The 21,127-nt window shown below is 45.5% G+C and overlaps 1 protein-coding gene across 1 annotated transcript; it reads right to left on the bottom strand.

Moving 5' to 3' along the window:
• Positions 1-2,274: 2,274 nt before the first annotated feature.
• On the bottom strand, positions 2,275-3,987 carry LOC6532427 (the record flags this gene model as incomplete). Its single annotated transcript, XM_002093138.4, has 1 exon — positions 2,275-3,987. A coding segment is annotated over one exon (1,599 nt), but the record flags the coding sequence as incomplete, so codon positions are not given.
• Positions 3,988-21,127: the final 17,140 nt, after the last annotated feature.

Raw genomic sequence — 21,127 nt, 5'->3', positions numbered from 1 at the left:
AGAGTGACAACTAAATAAATAGATGGGGCTGCCGCCGGAGGAGAAGTTGGGGCCAAGATGGCAAACTTTCAGCTCGGTGGCAAGGATGCGGGCTGCCACTTCGTCTGAGGCACTAATTTTAACACCATTAATTTGCGAGCAAGGACCAGCAGCCAGGAGCCAGCAGCTCACACCACAGAGATAGAACAGAGAATTTTAAATGAAATGGACACAAGTTTTATTGAATTGACTGGCAGCAGGATCAGGAGAGGAGCAGGAGAGGAGTGGAAGGCACAGGAGCAAGGAGCTGCTGCCATGAAGGCCTTGCCGGAACCGGAAACGCATTACTCTGCTCCTTTGAGCGATGCTCCTCCTGCTCCTCCCACTGCTACTGTTCCATCTCCGGCTCCTCTTGTTGTCCGTGTGGCCAGCACTTTGGCCCACACGATTACACGCAAGCTTAGGAAGGCCAAATGGGTGATACACAGCAGGAAATATAATAAATCACGAATACATAAGCCACATATTTCGATCCCAGAACCTCCCGTTTTCTGCCAGTGTAAGCATGGGGCGTGGGAGCCGGGCACCAATCAAAAAGAAGCGCCAGCCGAGCAGAAGTAGAAGTTGTGGCAAAGTTTTTGATTTCATGATATATTTATGGGCATCCGCTGCTTCTCTGGGCCCCAACCAATGCCTTTGAGTAATAAACTCGGGCCCCAAAAGGCCGCTGCCAAGGATGCGGCTTACAACGTTAACCAGAAGTTATTAATTTGCTTTATTTTCAACCCTGTGCGAATATATACAATTTAAACTGGCTGCTGACCCGATATAAGATAGTACATGTTTAAGTGTAGGAGGATGGCAATCGTTGGATGGTTGAGTTCGGATTAGTGCAGGTATTGCGGAAATTTCATCTGCAATTTACGCACCCAAATGAACCGATAAGCCAGGACTTATTTGCCGCAAAGGACTCGCAGGACAGGGTCCACTATCGAGATTGTCAGAGCGTGCATGTTATAATGGAAAAAATCGACTCGGCCTGGATTCAATTAAATATTAAATAAACAATATCAGCAAACAGCAAATGGCCGCTCTCCCCGCTACCGCCAACATTTCTGAACATTTCCCAATCCTCGGGCATTGAAGAGAAGTGCAAACACAATTGCAGATGCCCGGGAAAACTTTATGAGCCAGCGTAATCCTGGCAATTATGTGCTGCCATCTCTGTCCCCCATTATCTGCTCTCTCGCTCGCTTTGTGCGAGGACCTGGACAGGAGCAAACATTATCTCCATATTGCATGAAAGTATGAAATGAACCAATCAACTACACATGCTGGGTGCACTGAAAGAAATATCTATGTCCAACTCATTCTCTTATTAATTGAGAAATTAAGTATCTAAAGTATCTACAGGTGAGCAAGGACTTCCATTATATTTTTGCATATTTTTAAGCACTTTTGTAACTAATTTATTTAACACGCTTTTTTTTCGAGTGCATCACTAAGGGGTCGAAAAGGAACGTGTTGCTGCATGGACATTAAACTCAGATGAGAAATGATTTGAACAGGTGCTGCAGTGGCATCAGCAAAAGAAGCCACCAGTAGAAGGCGGATGAGTGGGTGGTGGATGAGTGGGCGGTGGATGAGTGGGTGGTGGATGAGTGGGCGGTGGATGAGTGGGCGGTGGATGAGTGGGCGGTGGATTGGGAGAGAGAGCTTGGCAAAAAGACTAATTATGTATTCATTAAAATGGCAAACGGCAGAAGGCTGCATGCGCCCGGGTACGAATGTCTGTGCGGAGCATCTGCATCCTGGGCATCATCCCGGGCAACATCCTGGGCATCCTTCGACTCCGAAGCGGGTGAAAGTACTGCAGGCGAAGGGTTGGCAAAAGGTGAGCAGTCATGAATGCATTTCGCTGGAAAATATTCAGCATAATGGCCTCCGTTTCTGTGTGTGCTGTGTGCTGGGGAGTCTGTTCTCACAGTTTGATTATATCCATCTCGGCTTGATAACCTAATGTGGAATGACGAATGTGAGAGCCCTTCCTCCGCCGCACTCCGTCTCCTCGGGTGGAAAGTCGGGTAATGATTCCTAAATACACACATTTATCATGTTTGCACGAGTTTCTTTGAATGGAGTTGGGAAAGTCTGTTAATGTGTGGGAGTAACAAGACTCAGGGGATCCAGTTGGTTGATTTCAGTTTGGGGAAAACTTTCTGCTTTAAGCTCTTTTAAATATGGCAACTTTGAAGGTATAATATAGTTAGCCATCCAATATCAAACAACTTCTAGTTGGTGGTTTGCACTTAACTTTATTTGTATTTCTAGTGAATAGCTACAAGTATTTGCCTTGGTTTCCTTCTTGGTTCTTTGTTGTTCTCTCGGTGGTGATCACTCAATGGCCTCTCAGTTGGAGAAACCACCGAAGATGCCCTTGAAGAAGCGATAGATGGGCTTCGGGATCTCCACGGCAAACAGAACGGAGCTCTCCTCCTCCTCTTGGAGTTGGACAACGGGCTGTGCGGACTGGGAGCGCTTTCCGCCCGCAACGGACTGCTTCTGGAAGAGCTTCTGCTGCTCGCTGAGATGGCTGAGGATCAGCTGCTGGATGGCAGCCTGCTCCTTCTGAACTTGCGTGAAGCCATTGTTGGCCGCCAGCTTGATGGGCTGGCTCACATGGACATTGGAGGCCTTGATCAGATCCTGGATACTGATGCTGGTTGAGCGGGAATCCTTGCCCTGGAACAGCTCAGCAGCCGGAACCAGAAGTGGGAGAGCGGCCAGATTTACGGGAAGCAGAACATTGGCATCTGCCTTATGACCATCACCGGATGCCTGACTGGCCAGAGGATTGGGGATGAGGTAGAAATTGGGCTTCTGAGCCTGCTGCTGCTGCGGTGGCTGCTTCTGCTGCTGCTGCTGCTGCTGCTTCTGGGATTCCTCGGAAAAGGAACGGAGCTTTCCAAAGTACTGGTACTGACCGGTCTCCTGGTATCCAGCAGGCAGGCTTCCGACCTGCGACTGGTTCACGTACTGGTTCTTGTCTACATAGAAGGGATTCGGGAGGAGCACCAAGCTGAGGCCCACAACCTTGGGGAAGTCCGTGAAGGGATTGGGCAGGAAGGGAAACGGCTTGGTCTCCTCGTGGATGTGAGTGTGGTACGTCACGTTATCCGTGGAGTTTAGGTAAACATAGGCGGGTTCCTGTTTCTGGAAGGGATTGGGCAGGAAGGGGAAGGGAAATCCGGGCTTCTTCTGGTTGGAATAGTAGTTCGTGTGGTTGTGGATGTCCTGGGTCACATCGGCACCCGATGTGTTTACCACAGAAACGTATTCCACCTTCGGGTAGAAGCTCGGATACTGGTTCAATGATTGAGATCCGTTGATCACTTGCACTCCCTGATACTTGAATATCTTTTCCAGGTCTTGAATGCTTATCTGTGGTATCTGGTTTTGGTTTTGACCGGGTTGCTCGTACACGAACTGGAACTTATTGTCGCGTCCTTGGACATCGGGATGGTTTTGGGTTATTACTTCTTCTTTGCGAGACTCCTGATCCTTGGGTATCTCATTGGAAGTAGGCTGCTTTTTCTCGGTTGTCTGAGTGGCAATTGCTTCTTGGTTTTCTTTAGTAACTTCTGGTGCAGCTTCAACGGAATGGGTGTCTACAAATGAAACCACTTGGGGTTGGCTTTTCTGGACTTCTGGAGTTGCGAAGTTCGCCACTTGAGCTGGACCCTCCTTGACTGCAACGGTTTCATTAGCTACAGGAGGTTGATTTTCCGGAAGATCTTGGGAGGTGGTAGAGTCAGCCTGCTGTGGCTTGGACTCCAGTATTTCGTTGGCAACTTCCTGCTTGACCTCCACGGGTTTGGTTTCTTGAGGTGAAACGGCAACCGCCGGAGCCGTGTCCTGTTCTAGGACTCTGCCCTGTGTGGCCACCAGAACACCAAGAAGAACCAGGAGTCGTAGAGAATGCTGGTGGAGAAAGTGGAAGGCCAATAGTTAACTATTGTGCTACCCAAGAACTCTTTTCCTCGGCTGACTTACCATGATGAGGGTTTCAGTTGAACTGTGCCAATTTAGAATTTACTATGGCTATTTATACTAGAACTGGACAAAGGTCACATGCCTAATCTCAGCAGGAAATGTCCACCCATCGATCAGTTGGTTCTCTTTAAACTATCTACCCAAATATCCCGGGGCACTTTGCGTTCTTTTGCTATTATCGCAGCGATTTGCGTGATTTGTGTTTGGTTCACTTCATCTAAAAGGCGCCAGTGGCAGGGATATCGGTAAAAATGGAATTGCACTTAAGTTATATTGTGCCAGTGCTATCTCTCCGACTCCAATCCCTACCCCTACCCCGACTCCGACTCCTGCTCCCTTTTATCCGCGGGTTTATTTGGCTCGTTTTACGTGCAACATGAAAATGCCATTGTTTCCGAGGCGCACAAACGGAAATCTATGACTCGCTTTTCAATGTTTTTGTTCGATGGAAAAATGCATGGGCGAGTGCAAAAGACTGTCGTCTGTGAGGAAAGTGAGTGCGACAGTGGCAGTAGCAGCGGCAGCTTAAGGCTAAATCGGTGGAAAGCGCTGGGAAAGCAGTGAAAAGCGGGCGGAAAAGGGGCCAAAATGGGGAGCAAACGGGAACTGGCTTCTTCTCCCAGCGCAAGTGCACATCAGCTGCATATTCATGGCAAGAGCTTTATCTTCGGAACTTTGTTGCCGCCCCATTTCCCTGCCCCATTGACATGTCGCCAGGTGAGCGATGAGTGCTACCTGGTCATTGACATGCCACGTGAATGGAGTAGTGCAGCAGCAGGAGCAGGAGGAGGAGAAGGATGAGGGGCAGTAGGAGGCGGGCCTTCGTATGTACATCTCCTGCTGGGCTTTGTAATTGAATTGCCCGACGCATGGCTCGCATTTTTGGCATACTCCAATTTGATTGAAGGTTTTTGTCGTTGACAGACAAAAATACCCCACAGATTTGAATCGATTTTCGAAGCTGGTCAAAAGGAAAATACGACAAGGTTGGCACACGGAAAAACAAGGCGGCAAATGGAGTTCTTACACGCAAATTACTAAGTTACAGGCGAGGTGAATGCGAATTTCAGAAGCTATTAAAATATTATGGTTGAACATATTAGTTTGGCATTTAAGGTATAGTAAGTATGCAGGTAAGTTGGGTAACTAATTGAGCGTAATGAAAATATATGAGCTGTACTAATACTGTAATGCTTAAAAGAAAGGCTAACTAAGCTTGTACAAATCCACTTAGGTTTCTATTTCTCTATAGTTTTCTATAGTTCTGATTTTCTGTTGAGCTCAGTTTCACTTGCACAGCTTTATTCATAAATAATATACACCTGAAAGTACATTTAAGAATGAACAGTTCTGCTGTGTTCTCATTTTGATTTTTCCAATAAAAGCAAACTAATATCCAAGCACTTGCCAGTTTAAAACACAAAGAGTGAAAATGGCCAGGGAACACAAGTCGAGAACTATTTCACTTCGAAAGGAGCTAAAGTTAAAGCTGAAAATGAGGCTGAAGCTGCTGCTGGGGCACGAAATTGTTTTGCGCAGCGGCAGATGAGCTGTTGAAATTGCAAGTGCGGCACTTGCTCAATTTTTCATGAGCCTCCCACTCCCACTACTCGATTTCAGTGCTCCGCTGATGGTGCTAAGCCAGATCAAGTCGACTGGGGAATACCCTAAACTATTGCCAACTTATTGAAAAGGTTTGTTTGGGAAGTCAGAGGTAGATAACAAAATTCATCTATACTTGTTTCTGTATCATAAGTTTTTAGGTTTATGGAATGCTAATGCAGCTGATATACCTTTGATTCCCAATCGCCAATGAACTTCGCCAGCAGCTGAAGAAGTTCTGGCCAAGGCAAAGGAATTCGCCTGAGCCACAACCCACACAAGCTGAGCCCAAAATCGCGGCTTGGGATGGCAAAGGAGCGGAGATGGACAGAGGAGTCCAAACGAGGAGGGTGCCAGGAAGGGGGATCTGTGAAAAGGCGAAATTAGCGGGCAGTTCCCTCGACTCTATGAGCATGCAGCAACCAGCCTCCAGAGTCGACCATCGCAGCCAGACAATGAGGCGAGTTGCGGCCCTTGACTTGGCCAACTCCCAACTGCAAGCTACGAGCTGTGAGCTGCAAGCTCCAAACTCCCAAGACCCCGGATCCGAAGGCACACGAAAATAATAAGGAAAGAATGTAAATAAATGGTGCTAGGGGTAATGGCAACGAATGGACGACAAAAACAGAAAGCCCAAGAGGGGCAGGAGGCCAGCGGAGCTGGGGAGCAGGGGAGCAGGGGATCAGCGGAGCAGGAGACGACGCCCAAGGCCAAGGCAGCATCATCATCATGGTCAGTGAGATAAGCACGGACCTGGATCGGTTCGCCAGTTTCAGTTGCAGTTGCAGGCGAGGGTACGTAGCACGGCAGCTAGCACAGTGGAGGGCAGTAAAATAGCACTCCCAAAAAAAAAAAAAATAAAGTAAAGAAAATATTGAGCATAAAATAATCACCGTGATTACTGACGAGTTTTAATATGAAAGACCCTTTATTTTTTCGGCACTTAAATATGTGGCTTATTTAGTTATGTTGTAAACCTATTTCTATACATTCTAGACCTAAGTTGGCCAAGGTACGGATCAAATTTGGTTGCTCCATGTTATGCTATATATAGAACCAAGTGCCGCTCCTATTGTCAGAACCCCAGCTGTGCCGGCGCAGATTCTTCTGGCTGAGCAGCTTCAGTCTTTCTCCTGCTTTTTTCAGCTTTTTCAGCTTTTTTGGGTCGAACTCTGGCTTTTTGGGTGTGTGCAGTGCAGCGGCGATAAGATCAATGTGTGAGCCTTTGCCAGGCTGTGGCATCTGCAGCAGGTGTTTCGCTTTCAGGTGCTGCCACACAATATGGGTAACAAGTTGCACCATCCTGGCCAAGTTTATCGCCACATAATTCACACGGAGCCCTCAGCCGGGGAGGCCACATCCGAATTGATTGACTCCCGCTGGGGAGTGCAAGTGGATGTGGATGTGGATGTGGGAGTGGGAAAATGGAAAAATCAAATAGCCCGGAGCAGACAGAGCGGCTATAGCCAGGGAGCAGGATCCACCTGCAATACAACACTCGACACTCAGCCAGGACCACGCTCCACTAGGCAAATATGGCAGGCGACACAAAGAGCTCCAGCAACCCAACAGCCCAACAACCCAACATCCCACATTCATCACATCCGCATGCCAGTGCCATCAAGATCTGGCCATCATCGCCCGTTCTCGTGCGCGCTTAGAATTCAAAACATTTCAGACAAATTGGCGTTGCTCTTTGAGCCCCAATGTGTGACAAAATGGAAGGCAAACAGACCGGACTGGACCAGGATCCCCCCGTTGGATCCACCCCCTCCTCCGGCCGGACAATGCAGCGGTGCAGTGGAGTATGCGCCGCCCTTGTTTAATTTATGCCAAAACATTTCTGAAGCGACGTTGACGACGTCATTTGGCTCGGTGTGGAGTCCGGAGTCCGTAGTCCGGAGTCCAGAGTCCCAACCAGCTCACATGGGGCCACAGCAGTTAGCCCTGTTCTCTCCAAATCTGGCCTGGGATTGAGGTGTCACTTGATATGCAATAAATAAGCTGCTGGGAAATGTGTTAACGAGCCTGCCGGGGCAGGAGGTGCTCATAAGTGGTGCACATCGCGAAATTGAGCACTTGGAACTTTATTATGAAAATGATAGAAAGGAGTTTTCTTTGCAAGCATTTCAAGTTGTATCAAATTAACACATCAATCACTTTAAGATTTTAAGTAAAGTCACACATGCTACCACACCATGTAAGCCCTTTTTTTTGTGACCCCTGTATAGTTTTCTCGCAGTGCACGGGGGAAGCCTCTGCAGAGGGCCATTGGACACCGGAGAGAGCTACTTTTGTGCCGTCTGTTTTTCCAGCAGCTTGCAACGCCTTGGCGCCACAAAATGAACGCCATTCATGGGGCAACGTGCAGCGAGAAGAATGTGACCCATTTTAAGCACCAGTAGCCATTCTCACCTCCCCATCTCCCCATCCGCCCCCCATCTCCGCCAGAATACCCCACTGAGTATGCTGTTGTTTGTCTAAATGTTTGCCCATATATGGTACAGCCAGCCAGCCAGCTATATAAATATGTGAACAGCTTTTAGCACCTTGCCCCCGCACTCGAGTGGAGTGCTCAAGTGGTCGGGGCGACAGTTGAGCGTGTCCCATTCCCAGTGGCAGCCGGAGATCCCCCGGAGAATCAGCCGGAGCACGTGCGTCCGCCAGACAATGGCAGCTTAAGAAGCATCTCCGCTCGACCCGTCAGCTAATGCGGGAATACCGGAATGCGGAGTGTGGGAACTGGGAACTCCACTGCTCCACAACTCCGCTGCACTGCTTCTTTTTCAATAATATTTCCCTTTGGGTTCGAGCAGCGATACATTTTTTATTTCGTACTTTACGTTTCATGGCTGCACAGGGAGAAACTTGGCATCGCTTTAATGTACTGGTGACAACTTGGTACGACATTGATATGCATTCCTTGGAGTCATCTTAGTGAAGCCTGAACTTTAGCCTTATAAAAAGAAAAGCACAATAAACTTTGTACAATAAATATAACGCAGCATTAAATCAATATTTCTCTGTGTGCTCCTCGCAAGGCGAGGCCATTTTCAATTAAGCAAAATTAAAAATTTATTACGAGAAACGACCGAAGGAAAACAAAGGATCTGAAACAGGAACAGCATCGCAGGGCAGTAGAGGGCGAAAAGCAAATTGCAGAGTAACTTGGGGTAAAGAGATGTTTATGTTTTCATTATAAAAAAAGGGAAACCGAACCAGGTTGGTATGCAATGGTATGGTATGGTTTCAGATGAGATGGCATGGGTTGGGATCCCAGTGCGTCGGTGGATGATTGGGCTGCCGCGACCCAAAGGCGGCATCGCCCTCGTCCGTTATCCTTTCGCCCGTTTTATTTGCGCTGAAGTTTTAATCATTGAGATGACATTGACAGCCAGTGGAAAAGTGGTGGCATCGCTTTTTTTACTGTCGAAGGGCCAGCCAAATATTTATGGGTTTTAAGTGATTATTGAATTTGATAGGCGGTCGCAAACGAAAAGTTTCATCGCGCAAAAGATAGAGGATATTAAAAAAGTTTTTTATACCGCTTGTGAAAAGTTTGAATGGCACGCAAATAAACGGGTTGATAAATACGAATTTGATGGGCTGGCTTGAATAATGGCGATAAAGTTAGCTTTCGGCATCTTATACAAATTATGAACTAAGAAAATATTTGCTTTCCCTGGGCGATCATTGGTAATAGGATTACTTTAGAACAAAGAAAGACTCCTGAAAAAACTATGTTAGAATATGAGATAATAATTATCCCAGCACGTTTATCCCAATTCCAGCGGCAGCCTCTTAATTTGCAAGTTACCCTGTTAGCACAATTCAATTAACTAACCTTCCTCAACAGTCTGTGGCTTGTCAAGTCGCTCCTCGTCCTTTGATTCCTTTATTCCTTTAGTCCTTTATTCCCTTTGTAATCCGCCTCCTCTTTCGCTCTCCTCTTGCAACAGTTGCGTTATATTTCAATTAGCATGGCGCAACGAACATTTATGCGGCGATAAGTTTTCTTCAATTAAAACTTTGGCACACAGACACAGCACAAACACACCGACACGGGCACAGACACGGATACGCACACGCACACACACGCAAATTACCGAAACTTTGGCATAAATTTTAATTAATATAATTTTCTCGTGCCTTTGTTACTTTGCTTCACTTTGCAACTACTTCACAGAGTGTGGAGTGCATTTCAATTCGAGTAAATAAATGTGAGGCGCCACTAATAACACACTTCCGGTTTCCGGCCACGGTTTGTTTTCCTCGCCTCTCCTTTCGGGGGCTTTCAACAATGGCGATGGAGCGACTTCCGCCCTCACACACTCACATGCACACACACTACATGTGTGTTTGTCTTGCGGTAAAAAATACAAATGCGTTAGGTTCTGTGTTTATTTGTTGCACGTTTTTGCTGTGTGGCTGGCTTGGCTGCCACCTTTAGTTTTACTCTCGCTGGCGCCTTTTTGTCGCGTGGTGCGCTACTCCTCCATTTCGGAGGTTCAACGGACTGCTGGGCTTCGGGATCGGGCTTCTATATGGCTCGATGGCTCTATGGCTATAGGGCTTTCTGGCCCGCTTTCGCCGGCGACTCTCGACACTTCCGCTCCACAACGCGCACAGCAACCGTGACCAACGGACGGCGGCTGCAGACTGAGCCGCGCAAAAAAGGTTTTTGCAAACTGTTGAAAATCGCACGGAAAATCTGCGAGCCGAAGCACTTGCCGAAGTCGATCCCCATGGAGCAACAACAAAGCCCAGCTTCGGCTTCGGCTCCACATGTTGCCAGCAACATCAGCAGCATCGGCAACTTCGGCAACATGGGCATCATCAGCAACAGCGGCAGCAACAAATGTGCACAGCACATGAGAAAATGTTGCTAAGCGCTGACTTCATATTTCTAGTTGTTTTAATACGCTTTTACAAGGCAGTTTAACTATTAACTATAATAAAAATATTTAAGACTTAAGACCTCCTGACTTTTTTATGGGTCTACTGTAATGATGTTTGATATGATATCTTAATTTATATCGTACAACCAACGTAGCAATATACATTGTTTGACAGTGGAGTTATTTTTTTAGTACCCACAGATCGTAGTTAAGGAAGAGTATCCCAGCTTCGTCCTGCGAAAGGCTTGAAGGCATCTCGTTTTTGCTGCTGTTTTTTCATTTTAGGCGGGAAATATGTGTGTTTCTGCTGTTGTTACTGTGGCCAGCAGCAGCTTGTTGTCTCATTTTGTTGTAGCTGCAACCAGCCATGTAGCAGTGATTATTTTGTCAATTGCAGTGACACAAAGGCATCTGTCTCTAATGCCAAGCCCGATACCGCATCCCCCTCATCCTCGACCCCTTGGAGCGATTATTTCGATGTTGTCTTTGTTATTTGGGAGCTAAAGAGAATAATGCGGATGAGGGGCATGGCTTACAAAGCGGGCTTAAGTAGTTGCGGATTGTGAAGAGCGCTTTGAGGGCATTCAATTGATTCCGATTCCCGTGAATGGCAAAGAGTATTCGCGACGACATCAAAGTGCTCCACTCAAATGATTCACTCGCCTGTAATGGATAGCTATGTATGAACATACATATGTACATAGATACATGAATATGTATAATTTACTTAGCTGATTAGAGGATAAGCGGCTTATGCAAATGATGGTCACTCCCCGAACACAATCACATATAAATACTAAACAGTAGAGCAGTGGAAATGAAATTATTTCAGCTACAGCTGCGAACAAAATCCAGAAATACCCTCAGCCTACAACATCCATTTTTAATGGAGCACACGCATATTTTATTATAAATCAATTAAATTATTTCCGAAAAGAATTTAAAGAGATTTTCCCATCCACACAATGGAATGCATCGAATGTTTTTGACCACAGAACATGAAACAGTCGGTGGCTTGTGTTTAACCAACTAAAAACTATTTTATTGTGTTCACTTGCATCTGCTTTCCGAAAAGGATTTTCACCCATTTTCCCATGTTGTTGCTTGTAACAGGCAATATAAAATGCGGGGCAAAAATAATTAACGAAATTGAATGCCATATTTTAATTGGATAAACATTAGGCTTTCATGTTGGCTCAAACTAGCCAGGAAACCGGAATAATAAATTGATTGTAAGATAACAATAACAATTGAAATTTTAGGGAAATAATTTCAAACCATTTATACAGAATATTTATCATGTTTAAAGCTTAAGTGAGTAAATTAATAATTCTTGAAGTTAAAGTGCAGCCATTAAAGTACATTTTGCTTGGCAAAAAGAAGGAAATCGACAGTTTATAAATTGAAAAGCTGGCCACAAAACGCCAGCTCCGCAATCAGTTTCCATTTCCGCTGGAAACGAAATGAAACGAAATCAAATGGAGTAAAGTGAATCAAAATCAGGCAACTGTAGCCGCTGCTCCTGACGAAATTAACGAAAATCATTTCAACAGCTCCTGGCCCACTCAAAAGGGCACTCGTTCACCCCCTGCCAGGAAATCAAGGATCCCAGCAATCCTGGCATCCAGGAATACAGGCATCCAGGACTATGCCCCGCCAGCATCCATAGAAATGCTGGTAATTAAGCGCTCTTCAGCGGCTCACCAGAGAAAAAATGCTCAAAAAATAAAAATGATGAAGCAAAACATGAGAATTAAAACGAAACACAACAAATTAAAATGGAATTTAAGCGGCCCTGCGAGGACGAGGCGTGTAGCAGCCAGCCAGGACCAAAAACAGGACCCAAAACCGGGACAAATGCAAACAACTTCCAGCCAGAGCAGCAGTGACTAAAAGCATTTCCGGCTTGGCCAGGCCAAGAGAACCAGACCCAAGGAATGCCACGAAAGTATGCTAAGGAAGCCGTCCCGCCGGGGAGCCACCGAGTGCCACGCCCATTGCACTGCCAGAAATTGGGGAGCACTCAACTGAACTAGCAGCTAGTTTATGGCAACATATTAAGACAATCGAACCATTAAGGTTTAAATCGTTTTAAGAGCATGATACTTTACTTTAATTAATCAATTTTAAGTTCATTTAACCATTGATTTTTAATAGTTAAGGTAATAAATAAAGAATGGAACCTTAATATACACTTTTGCCTTTAATATTGGGGAATTGAATGAAAATGGATTGCGATTTTTCCTAATTTTCTGTGTAAGCCACGGCAACGAAAACAACATAAGACCGACAAAAGGAGTAGCGGCAACAACAAGTCAGAACAAATTTCTTTATAATATACAAAGGAAATGCCGAGCAGACAAACAGGAGAAATCTGCCGGGTGAAATGGGGGGGTGGAGGGGGACTTTCGCCAAGAAAGCGTAGTCCAAATGTGACACAAACATGTGTATGCTCAGCTGGTGCCCTGGCAACAACAAAAGGAGCAGCCAAAGGATTACCACCATTCGGAGCATTCGGAGGTGGCAGGTGGAGCGTTTCCAGGCTTCCAGGCGGCAGAAGGATGCCAAGCGACTTACGTGCGTTAATAATACGCATACGACACGTTGTACGCGGCAAAGGCAGCTCTGCAAGTGACTACGGCCATACATCCTAACGTTGCCCGGAGAAACGTCGACAGGGAGCGAAGATGGGGTGATGTGGGCGGTGGGTCAGTGGGCGGCGCCGACCTTGATTACGTTTGCAGCCTCACTGACTCCACAGCAAAGGAGGATGCGAAGGAAACGCAGGTCCTCGGCGAGCGCATAAAATGTATTTAACACACAATTTATGTCTGCACGGGGCGCTCAAATTTACAGCCCGCAGGCAAGTTGCTGGCTGAAGGTTTATTTTATTAGAGCAGGAACGGGAGCAGCCGCATCCTGCCAGGACACCGAGACAACAGCATTGCCAGGACTCGCAGGATTCGCAGGAGTTTCCATCCCTCTGGCCGCTTTGTTTGCCAGCCATTTGTTCTACACATAAATTGGCCCGCGGGAGCATCAAGCAAAAATCATATGTTTTATACATGGCCAAAGTTCGCTCATGTGCGGCAATAAGGAAAAAGTTTAATAGACTCGACTTTAATATTCCAGATTTTGCCCTTTTCCCGCCGCCTCGTGAACAAAAAAGTTCCTATTTTGATTTTATGACTCTGATGTCGTCGCCTTTTTGTGTGCAGTTTTTGAGGATTGTAAGCCAAAGTTGACATGGCATAAACCAAAAGAAAGGGGAAAGTTTTATGAAGTCGAACTTTGAACTCTGGCAGAGGAAATATTATGATGGAATCGAGTAACTCTGCACATAAAATGCAATGAAGTTATACGCAGTTTCAAAGTCAGAAGAGCCAACTGTTTTCCAGCTTATTGCTAATTGATGCAGTAAATTGAATATATATGATTTATATTTTACCAGCTATAAAAGAAAGTTACCAAACTATTGCACTGCAGCAGCATCAAATTAAATAAATTTCAATTATGTCATATATAGAGAACCAAAAGCAATATGAAAGTTAAAAGCATTCCCAGCCTGTTTGAAAACTTAACAAAACCTCACAGACAGCTTAAAAAGCCGAAAGTGCAAAATCTGTTGCTCACATGTGACTTTTTACCCACGCAGGACGACAAAAAGCAGCGAAAATAAAAGGGAAAACTTTTAATTTTCCGCAAAATGCTTTTCTTGACAGCAACTTTTCATTTTTAATTAAATGTGCAGACCGAACCAAACTCAAACCATAGAGTTATAGAACAGGAAGTCGAGGTCCAGCAGCTCGTCTGCGGTCGCAGATTCCCAGCGCTGGAGAATCGGAGAGTTCCAGAGAATCCCAGAGAATCGCAGAGAATTGCAGAGAATTCCAGGGCACCCATTTCCCGACCCACCTTCCACTATAAAGCTCAATTAGCTAAAGGCAAGCGCGCGCTGCTCAATCAAAGAGCCAAATGCACCCAGGTCTCAGCGGATTCAAGCCCAAATCGTGCATTACTATTTGTTTGTTTGGGCTGCTTATCAGCCGGGCCAGAAAGCAAGATCGGTGGGAACAGTGGATAGGAATGGTACTTTAAAAACCAAAAAATAAAACAAACTTATCAGTTATCATTTACAAAAGTGTCTAAAAGTATGCAACACTTGTGCTCAAGGAACAAGGAACTACGTACTTGGAATAAAGAAAGCTAGTTGTTAAAGCAATCAATTTGTGCTTTACATATCCTTCCTTTTTTGGGTAATGTGTATACGTGAAAAAGTTCGGTCTTAACCCATGGTGGCCAGCCAGTTTCGGGCGTAGAGGCAATTGCAGTCACGCATCTCACGAGTGCGCTATTATATTCTCACCTTATGATGACTGACTCGCGGGGCTCCACAACGCGAACCCAAAAGTGGCGGCGACTCGCGAAGGGGGGAGGGAGATGGGGTTCGATGGGTTCTCGAGGGGATTTGGCATATCGTTGGGGGGCAGGAGGACTGGGAGGCGGGCGAGGCAATTGAAAAGCCGCAAACAATAATTGCAGTTGCCTAAGCCGAAGCCGAAGCCCCAAAAACCGCAGCAATTTTTGTGTGCTGCCCCTGAAAACGGGAAAGGGAATGCGGCTCATCCTGTTCCCAGAGGCGAGGGGTGAAATTCGAGGGGGGGGAGGGGGCTCTGTAGGGTTCAGAACGCGAATTAGGCAAATTGTCTGCCATTTCGCGTACTCTTCTTGTTTTTTTTCGCCAGTCTTTCGATCATCCGTGGCCATCGATTGTCTCTGCTTAAATGTTCGTGTTGGGGAAACTGTGCTAAGACTCACTCGTTGGGCTGCTTTTCATAACTCCAACTCCAGCTCCGACTCTCGATTCCCCAACCCGCTTGGTCTGCGTCCCTGGGATTCCCCGCGATACTCGGAGTTCACGGGTTCAGCGGGCCTGCACTTGTGTGTCATCTTTCCTTACTTCTCTCCCTGATCCGTTTCTATGCAGCTCGCCCTCCGGCCATTTTTTAGTTGTCGAGGACGACACCCACAACATGGCCCCCCTTTTTCCAACTTCCCCGCCCCTGCTGGCTGAAGCACCTTCATTAACATACCAACTCGGTATTGCCAAATGCACTGCAAGCGAAGGGGTCGCGAACAGGGGCGTAGTCAGCGCACTTTGGAGGGGGATTAATGGTATTGAGAGCTGTTATTCTTTTTCTTCTCATTAAGATCAAGCGATGATCGGCATAAGCTGAAATCATTAATATAAGATTCCACCTACGCCACTGCTGGATTTAGATGCAGGGGTTTCGGGACTCAAGAGGTGGAGCAGCCTGCTGGGGAGGATTGCCCGCCTGTGGGCAAGGAATTTCAGCTTCGTGGCTCGGAATTTTCTGTAATCCGATACAATTTAGCGGCTTAAAGCTTCTGCCTGCTTGACGCTCGAGTTTCTCATCATCTTGCCAGCTCGTTGTTGTTGCTGTTATGACTAAGTCCCCCGCCTCCTTCAGTCCCCCTCCCCTTCCTCCGTTCCCCCGCCCCCCCGCTGCCCCACTCCCCCAGATTTCCAGACTCTTGAAGGGAGTACGAAAAGGAGATCCCCAGTGAGGCACGCGCTTGGTTCCCAGTATTCTTTTTGGCATTTTTTCTCGTGTTCCGCTTTTGCCTTTGTTTCGAGCCCCTTGTCTTCCCTTTGTTGCTTCTATTGCTGAGGTTACTCCGGGGTTACGAGGATTAAGTGGAGGAGGGGCCTGCCAGATACAATGGTGATTAAAAGCCACTTGAATGAATCCCTCACACTTCAGCACCCTCGCTTTCTCTCACACCAAACCTAAAGATATCGAAACTTCCTTCTCTAAAGTAGAAACTTCTTTCTCTAAAGTAGAAGGTCTACTATAACACACTAACTTAACTATTTCTTAAATACAAAAATTATATAATATATATGAGATTTTGGTCTAAAAGCTTAAAAAACACCACTTATTATGCGGTTTTTGTCAATATCTGGGCAAATATGGGTCGAAATATACAGTGGCATACCCTAAAATGCTCGTAGAAACATTCCAAATCGATTGGCATTTACAGTTGGTAAACTTAAATTTTGGCCATTTTTGGTAAAAAATGATGATGGTACCCCTTACCAAAAATGCAAAATTTGGCCGAAAAATAATTTTCAGATATTGTGAAAAACGTTATATATTCTTTAAGTTTAGGCAATTAGCTGCAAAAATAAGTAATCATTTTACCGGTGAGACACTTTTTGACTATTTTATGACCAAAAGCCTTTAAAATGTATCTTTTTTCATATATTTATGTCTATGCTAATATTCCAACCATTATATGTATATGTTGATACAAATTAGCTTGTAGAAACATTCCGAATTGTTTGGCGTTACAATAACATTAGATTTTGACCTACTTTAGAAGAAAGTTCTAAGGGGAACATCATCTAAAAGTCTAGTACTATTTCCGCGCAGTGTGCCAAACACATTTGCCGCCCATCAAATATGCCACACAATCCGCTTTGCGATTTGCCCCACCGCCAGTCAGTCGCTTGGACGCTTTTGCTTCACTCAGGAATGCAAGACAGCAAAACAAAACGGAATTATCAAAATAAAACCAAGTAGGTGCTGAAAAGCTGCTGGGAAACGGAAATAGAGACTCGCAGAAGAAAATGCAGGAAAGCCGTATGTGCAATGCAAATGGGGAAAATCTAAACAATTTCTGCAACAACTTCGCTGACGGCCAGGAAAAGGATTGCATAACACAGAGCTCGGATTGCAGGGCAATCGGAAACAGGAACGGGACACCCCATATGGTAATTGTTTTTTGCATCACATACAAGTGCAGTCACCATCCTGGTTGGGAAAATCCCGACCACCGTGCGCACATACGTAATTATGATGACGTTGGGGTTTTCTTTTTTTTTGGGGGGGATGGGCAGACTTGTCAAGGTCTCCCCAGGAGTTATGCTACATTTGCACTAAACTCACTTCCCACTTCTCGCAGGTGGAGAATGGAAAATGCTGAGTGCAAGTGAGAAAATAAAGGGGCGGGAAAACTGCGTCGTTTATTTTTCACTTTTTCCACTCGGCGACCCATTAAATGGCGGAGTTCTCCACCGCGGAGTGGGTTAGAAAATTGAATTTAATTCCCTTGGCTCCTGTTCCTTTTGTTGAACTTTATTTGCTTATTTGTTGCTGCTGCGGCTGCTGCATTCCGTAAAATATTCATAAAATCAACTTTGGTGGCTGAATAGCGGATGTACTCGTAGAAAGAGACGGGGCGAGCGGGGCGAAAGAGAAAGAGAAAGGGCATTGGCCCAGAGCCGCACACTGAAACGGATCTCAAATATTTGTTTGATTGGGTTTAGTTGCTGTTGGCAAATACATATGAAATGTGCACTATGTACCCACCCACTCATATGTGCACTGCGAAAAAAAAAGTGTCACTGTAAACCCAAAAAGCGGTTGAAAATTCAGAGATTTGACCATATCATCAAAAATATTCACTCAAATTTGGATTGTTATACCTTAAAATACTCGTAAAAACATTACTAATCGATTGGCGTTCAAAGTTGGAAAATTATAAATTTGACCATTTTTTGCAAAAAATGATGATGGTACCCCTTACCAAAAATGCGAAAATTGGCAAAAAATGAATTTCTTTTTATCGAAAAAAAAGGGATGGGCATAGTTAGTAGACCTCAATAGCTGCAAAAAACAGTAATTATTTTACTTGTGTGACACTTTTTAGCCAAGTTATGACGAAAAAGGCTTCAAAATAATCTTACTTTTGTCTATACTGCCTTTTTTTTTGTGTGTAAAATTGTAACTACAGTTTCGAGCATGGAATGTCATATCTAGTTCAACTCGTAATTAAATTTCGAATCGAATGGCATTTACACCTAAAAATTCAACATTTTTGCCAAAAAGTTTGTGATGTAAACGCTTATGCAAAGTGGAAATCATTGTGCCAAAAGGTTATATGGATATGGCATATATAAATCCCTTCTTCTGAGTCGGTTTTTCCATGTGAAAATGTACTTTCTTACCAAAAATAATTCACTAGTTCAAGAAAAAAATGTCTTCTCTATCCCATCGAGTATTATGTTTAGATGCTGCAGTTACCCATTCGTTACCACTCGTTTCTCGCAGTGCAAAGCCTTGCCAGCAGCGTCTGTTTGGCTTGCTAGTCAGCATTGAATTATGGAATATTTATCTAATGTGCATCAAACGGAATTCCAAGCAGCCAAAGAATGGAGCTTGAAAACCAGAAAGCCAGCACATGGCCAACGAAGTTGAATTGCTGTGCAAAAGGCGCAGTCCAAGGATATTATGATCCTGTAAGACATGGCCGAGTGGGCTCCTCGTAGCTTTAAGCCCAGTGCAGGGCTTCCTGCAGGACTTCCTCTTCCTTTTTCTTGTTCTTTTTCTGCTTCTGCCTGCCTTCATGCAAATCACAATTTGTGGAATTTCATAACTTGTTGGCAATTTGCAGGCAGAGTTTCGGTAGGCAACCCCAGACAATGACATTAAATCCCGCCAGCCGGGCGCACACCTGCTCCGAACAGGAAGCAAGTGACTCCGAGTCCTGCTGCGACTCCTGCTCCTGGAAGTTAATTTACGTCCCATTCCCGAGAGACGTCGAGTAGCCGACCTGGTGCCAAGCGGCACTTATGCGAGAGAGTCCATATCACGGCTTGTATCCGTATCCGTATCTCTGGAGCACTCGCATGTGTGGGCCAAAATCAATATCGACTCAATTGCCTGCTTTTTTAAGGCTTCCACGAGCCACTCCGAGTGAACCTGTGACTTTGTCAATTAAATTATAAAAATTACCAGCTGGCAGTGATGCTGACTTGGCTTCTGAATATGCAGCAGCTAATGAAAGGGATAAAGTACTTGGTAATAGCAAAAGTAGTGCACTTTGAAGACCATGCTTTACATTTATGTACATCTATGTATATATCAAGATACTTTGAATCCACTAAATAGTAAACCTTTGGTTTATTTTGCCATACACCAATTGCCTATTCAAAATTCAGTCCAGCTTCACTAGCTGCTCTTCTTGGCCATTACTGCGTGACAACACTGACAGAAAACTCGCAGACCCAGACAGAGGGACTCGAGGGGCAGAACAACTTCAGCACGTGCTGTCAGCAGAACGCCAGGCGGAGGGACGAGCCATGAAGCAGGAAGGGATTGGGAATGGATGTGGCAGTGGCAGTGGGAGAGGGAGTGGAAGTGGGAATGGGAATGGGTCTGGCAAAGGGGACGCAGTCTCTCTTTTGACTGGTTTCCCCATCCTGGTTACCTTCACCTTGGCTGCAATTAATTCTGGTAACATAATCTTCACTTACAACTTTATATGACACTAAATCAGTGCAAAGTGGGTCTGAAATTGGGGAATGGGGATTGGGGATTGGATGGGGGGATATGGGGCAGTATATTAGAGTGGAATCGGTTCGCTTGTGGGCGTTTCCCGGCGGCTTTACAAGCCCCAATTATGGGCTCACACACGAAATTCAACGCTTTCGGAGCCGAATTTAATTAGTTCCATTTAAAACACAAGACCAAGTCGAAAGCGAATGCGAATGCGAATGCGAATGCCCAGCGAGCGTTCTTCGCGCATATTTGCACGCCAGCCGATAATTATCGCTGGAAATTCGGTCAGAGGTTGGAACACCCCCTCCAAAATCTTCATCTTCATCTGCATGCGAATCCACCTGATGTATGGTTACAAACAATGTTACATGGCCATATATATAGTGCCATGTGCACTGACAGATCGAGGAGAAGATGGGGCGTGATCCGCTGCACGCACACTGCCCATTTCATTTTCACTCTGCCCAGCAGGAAGATAACAGATTGTACCTCCAGACGGACTGGCGAATGGGGAATGGGATTGGACTCCAGTTCCAAGTGACTGCCAGACGATTACGTGATCCCCGAATGCCCATACATGCCACTCGCGCCCGCTTTGTGGGGCACAATGAATGCATATATGCCGCACTTGTGTCGTTTAACAGGCGAAATAAAACATATGGAAAGAAACGGCTTTCATGCACTTGCAGCCAAAATGTCGCATCATAAAATCTGAGTAAGTTATTGCGGCGACTGGTGAGCACGAGCAAGATGTTATCCGGCGAATCGAGCGTATCTGAAAATCTGATTCATCTGCGGATTGTGCATATCTCGGCGTACATCTTGTAGAATGTGAAGGTTGCACGTGAAGCAGCGTAGTGTGGAGAATTAAACGTATCTCGCAGATACAAGCTGATACTGAGATACTGAGATACTCAGATACTTCCCACATTTAAGCTATCTTTTTACACCCCGCTGGCAGCCGTGAAATTTGGTGAATTCCTCGAAATAGATGTTCCCAGTGCGTTCCATTTCCTGCAGTCATTAGCAATTGGAAATGGCTGAGGAAGTTCCACTCGCGTCTCGAGTGCAAGTGAAATGCGATGAAGTGCATCCCCGGACCTGAGGAGTGGAGGCAACGCCCCATGACGAGCGCTTAACTTTTCGACATGTCTCACATGTGATGAAGATTAAGTAGAAAATAATTACAAGCTGCGTACGAAGCGAAGCTAAAGCCAAAGTTGAGCT

The sequence above is a fragment of the Drosophila yakuba genome, chromosome 3L (assembly GCF_016746365.2).
Source record: "Drosophila yakuba strain Tai18E2 chromosome 3L, Prin_Dyak_Tai18E2_2.1, whole genome shotgun sequence".
In the NCBI taxonomy this organism is placed as follows: domain Eukaryota; kingdom Metazoa; phylum Arthropoda; class Insecta; order Diptera; family Drosophilidae; genus Drosophila; species Drosophila yakuba.
The sequence above is the reverse complement of the archived record's forward strand: the minus strand, read 5'-3'. Positions and strand labels throughout refer to the sequence as shown.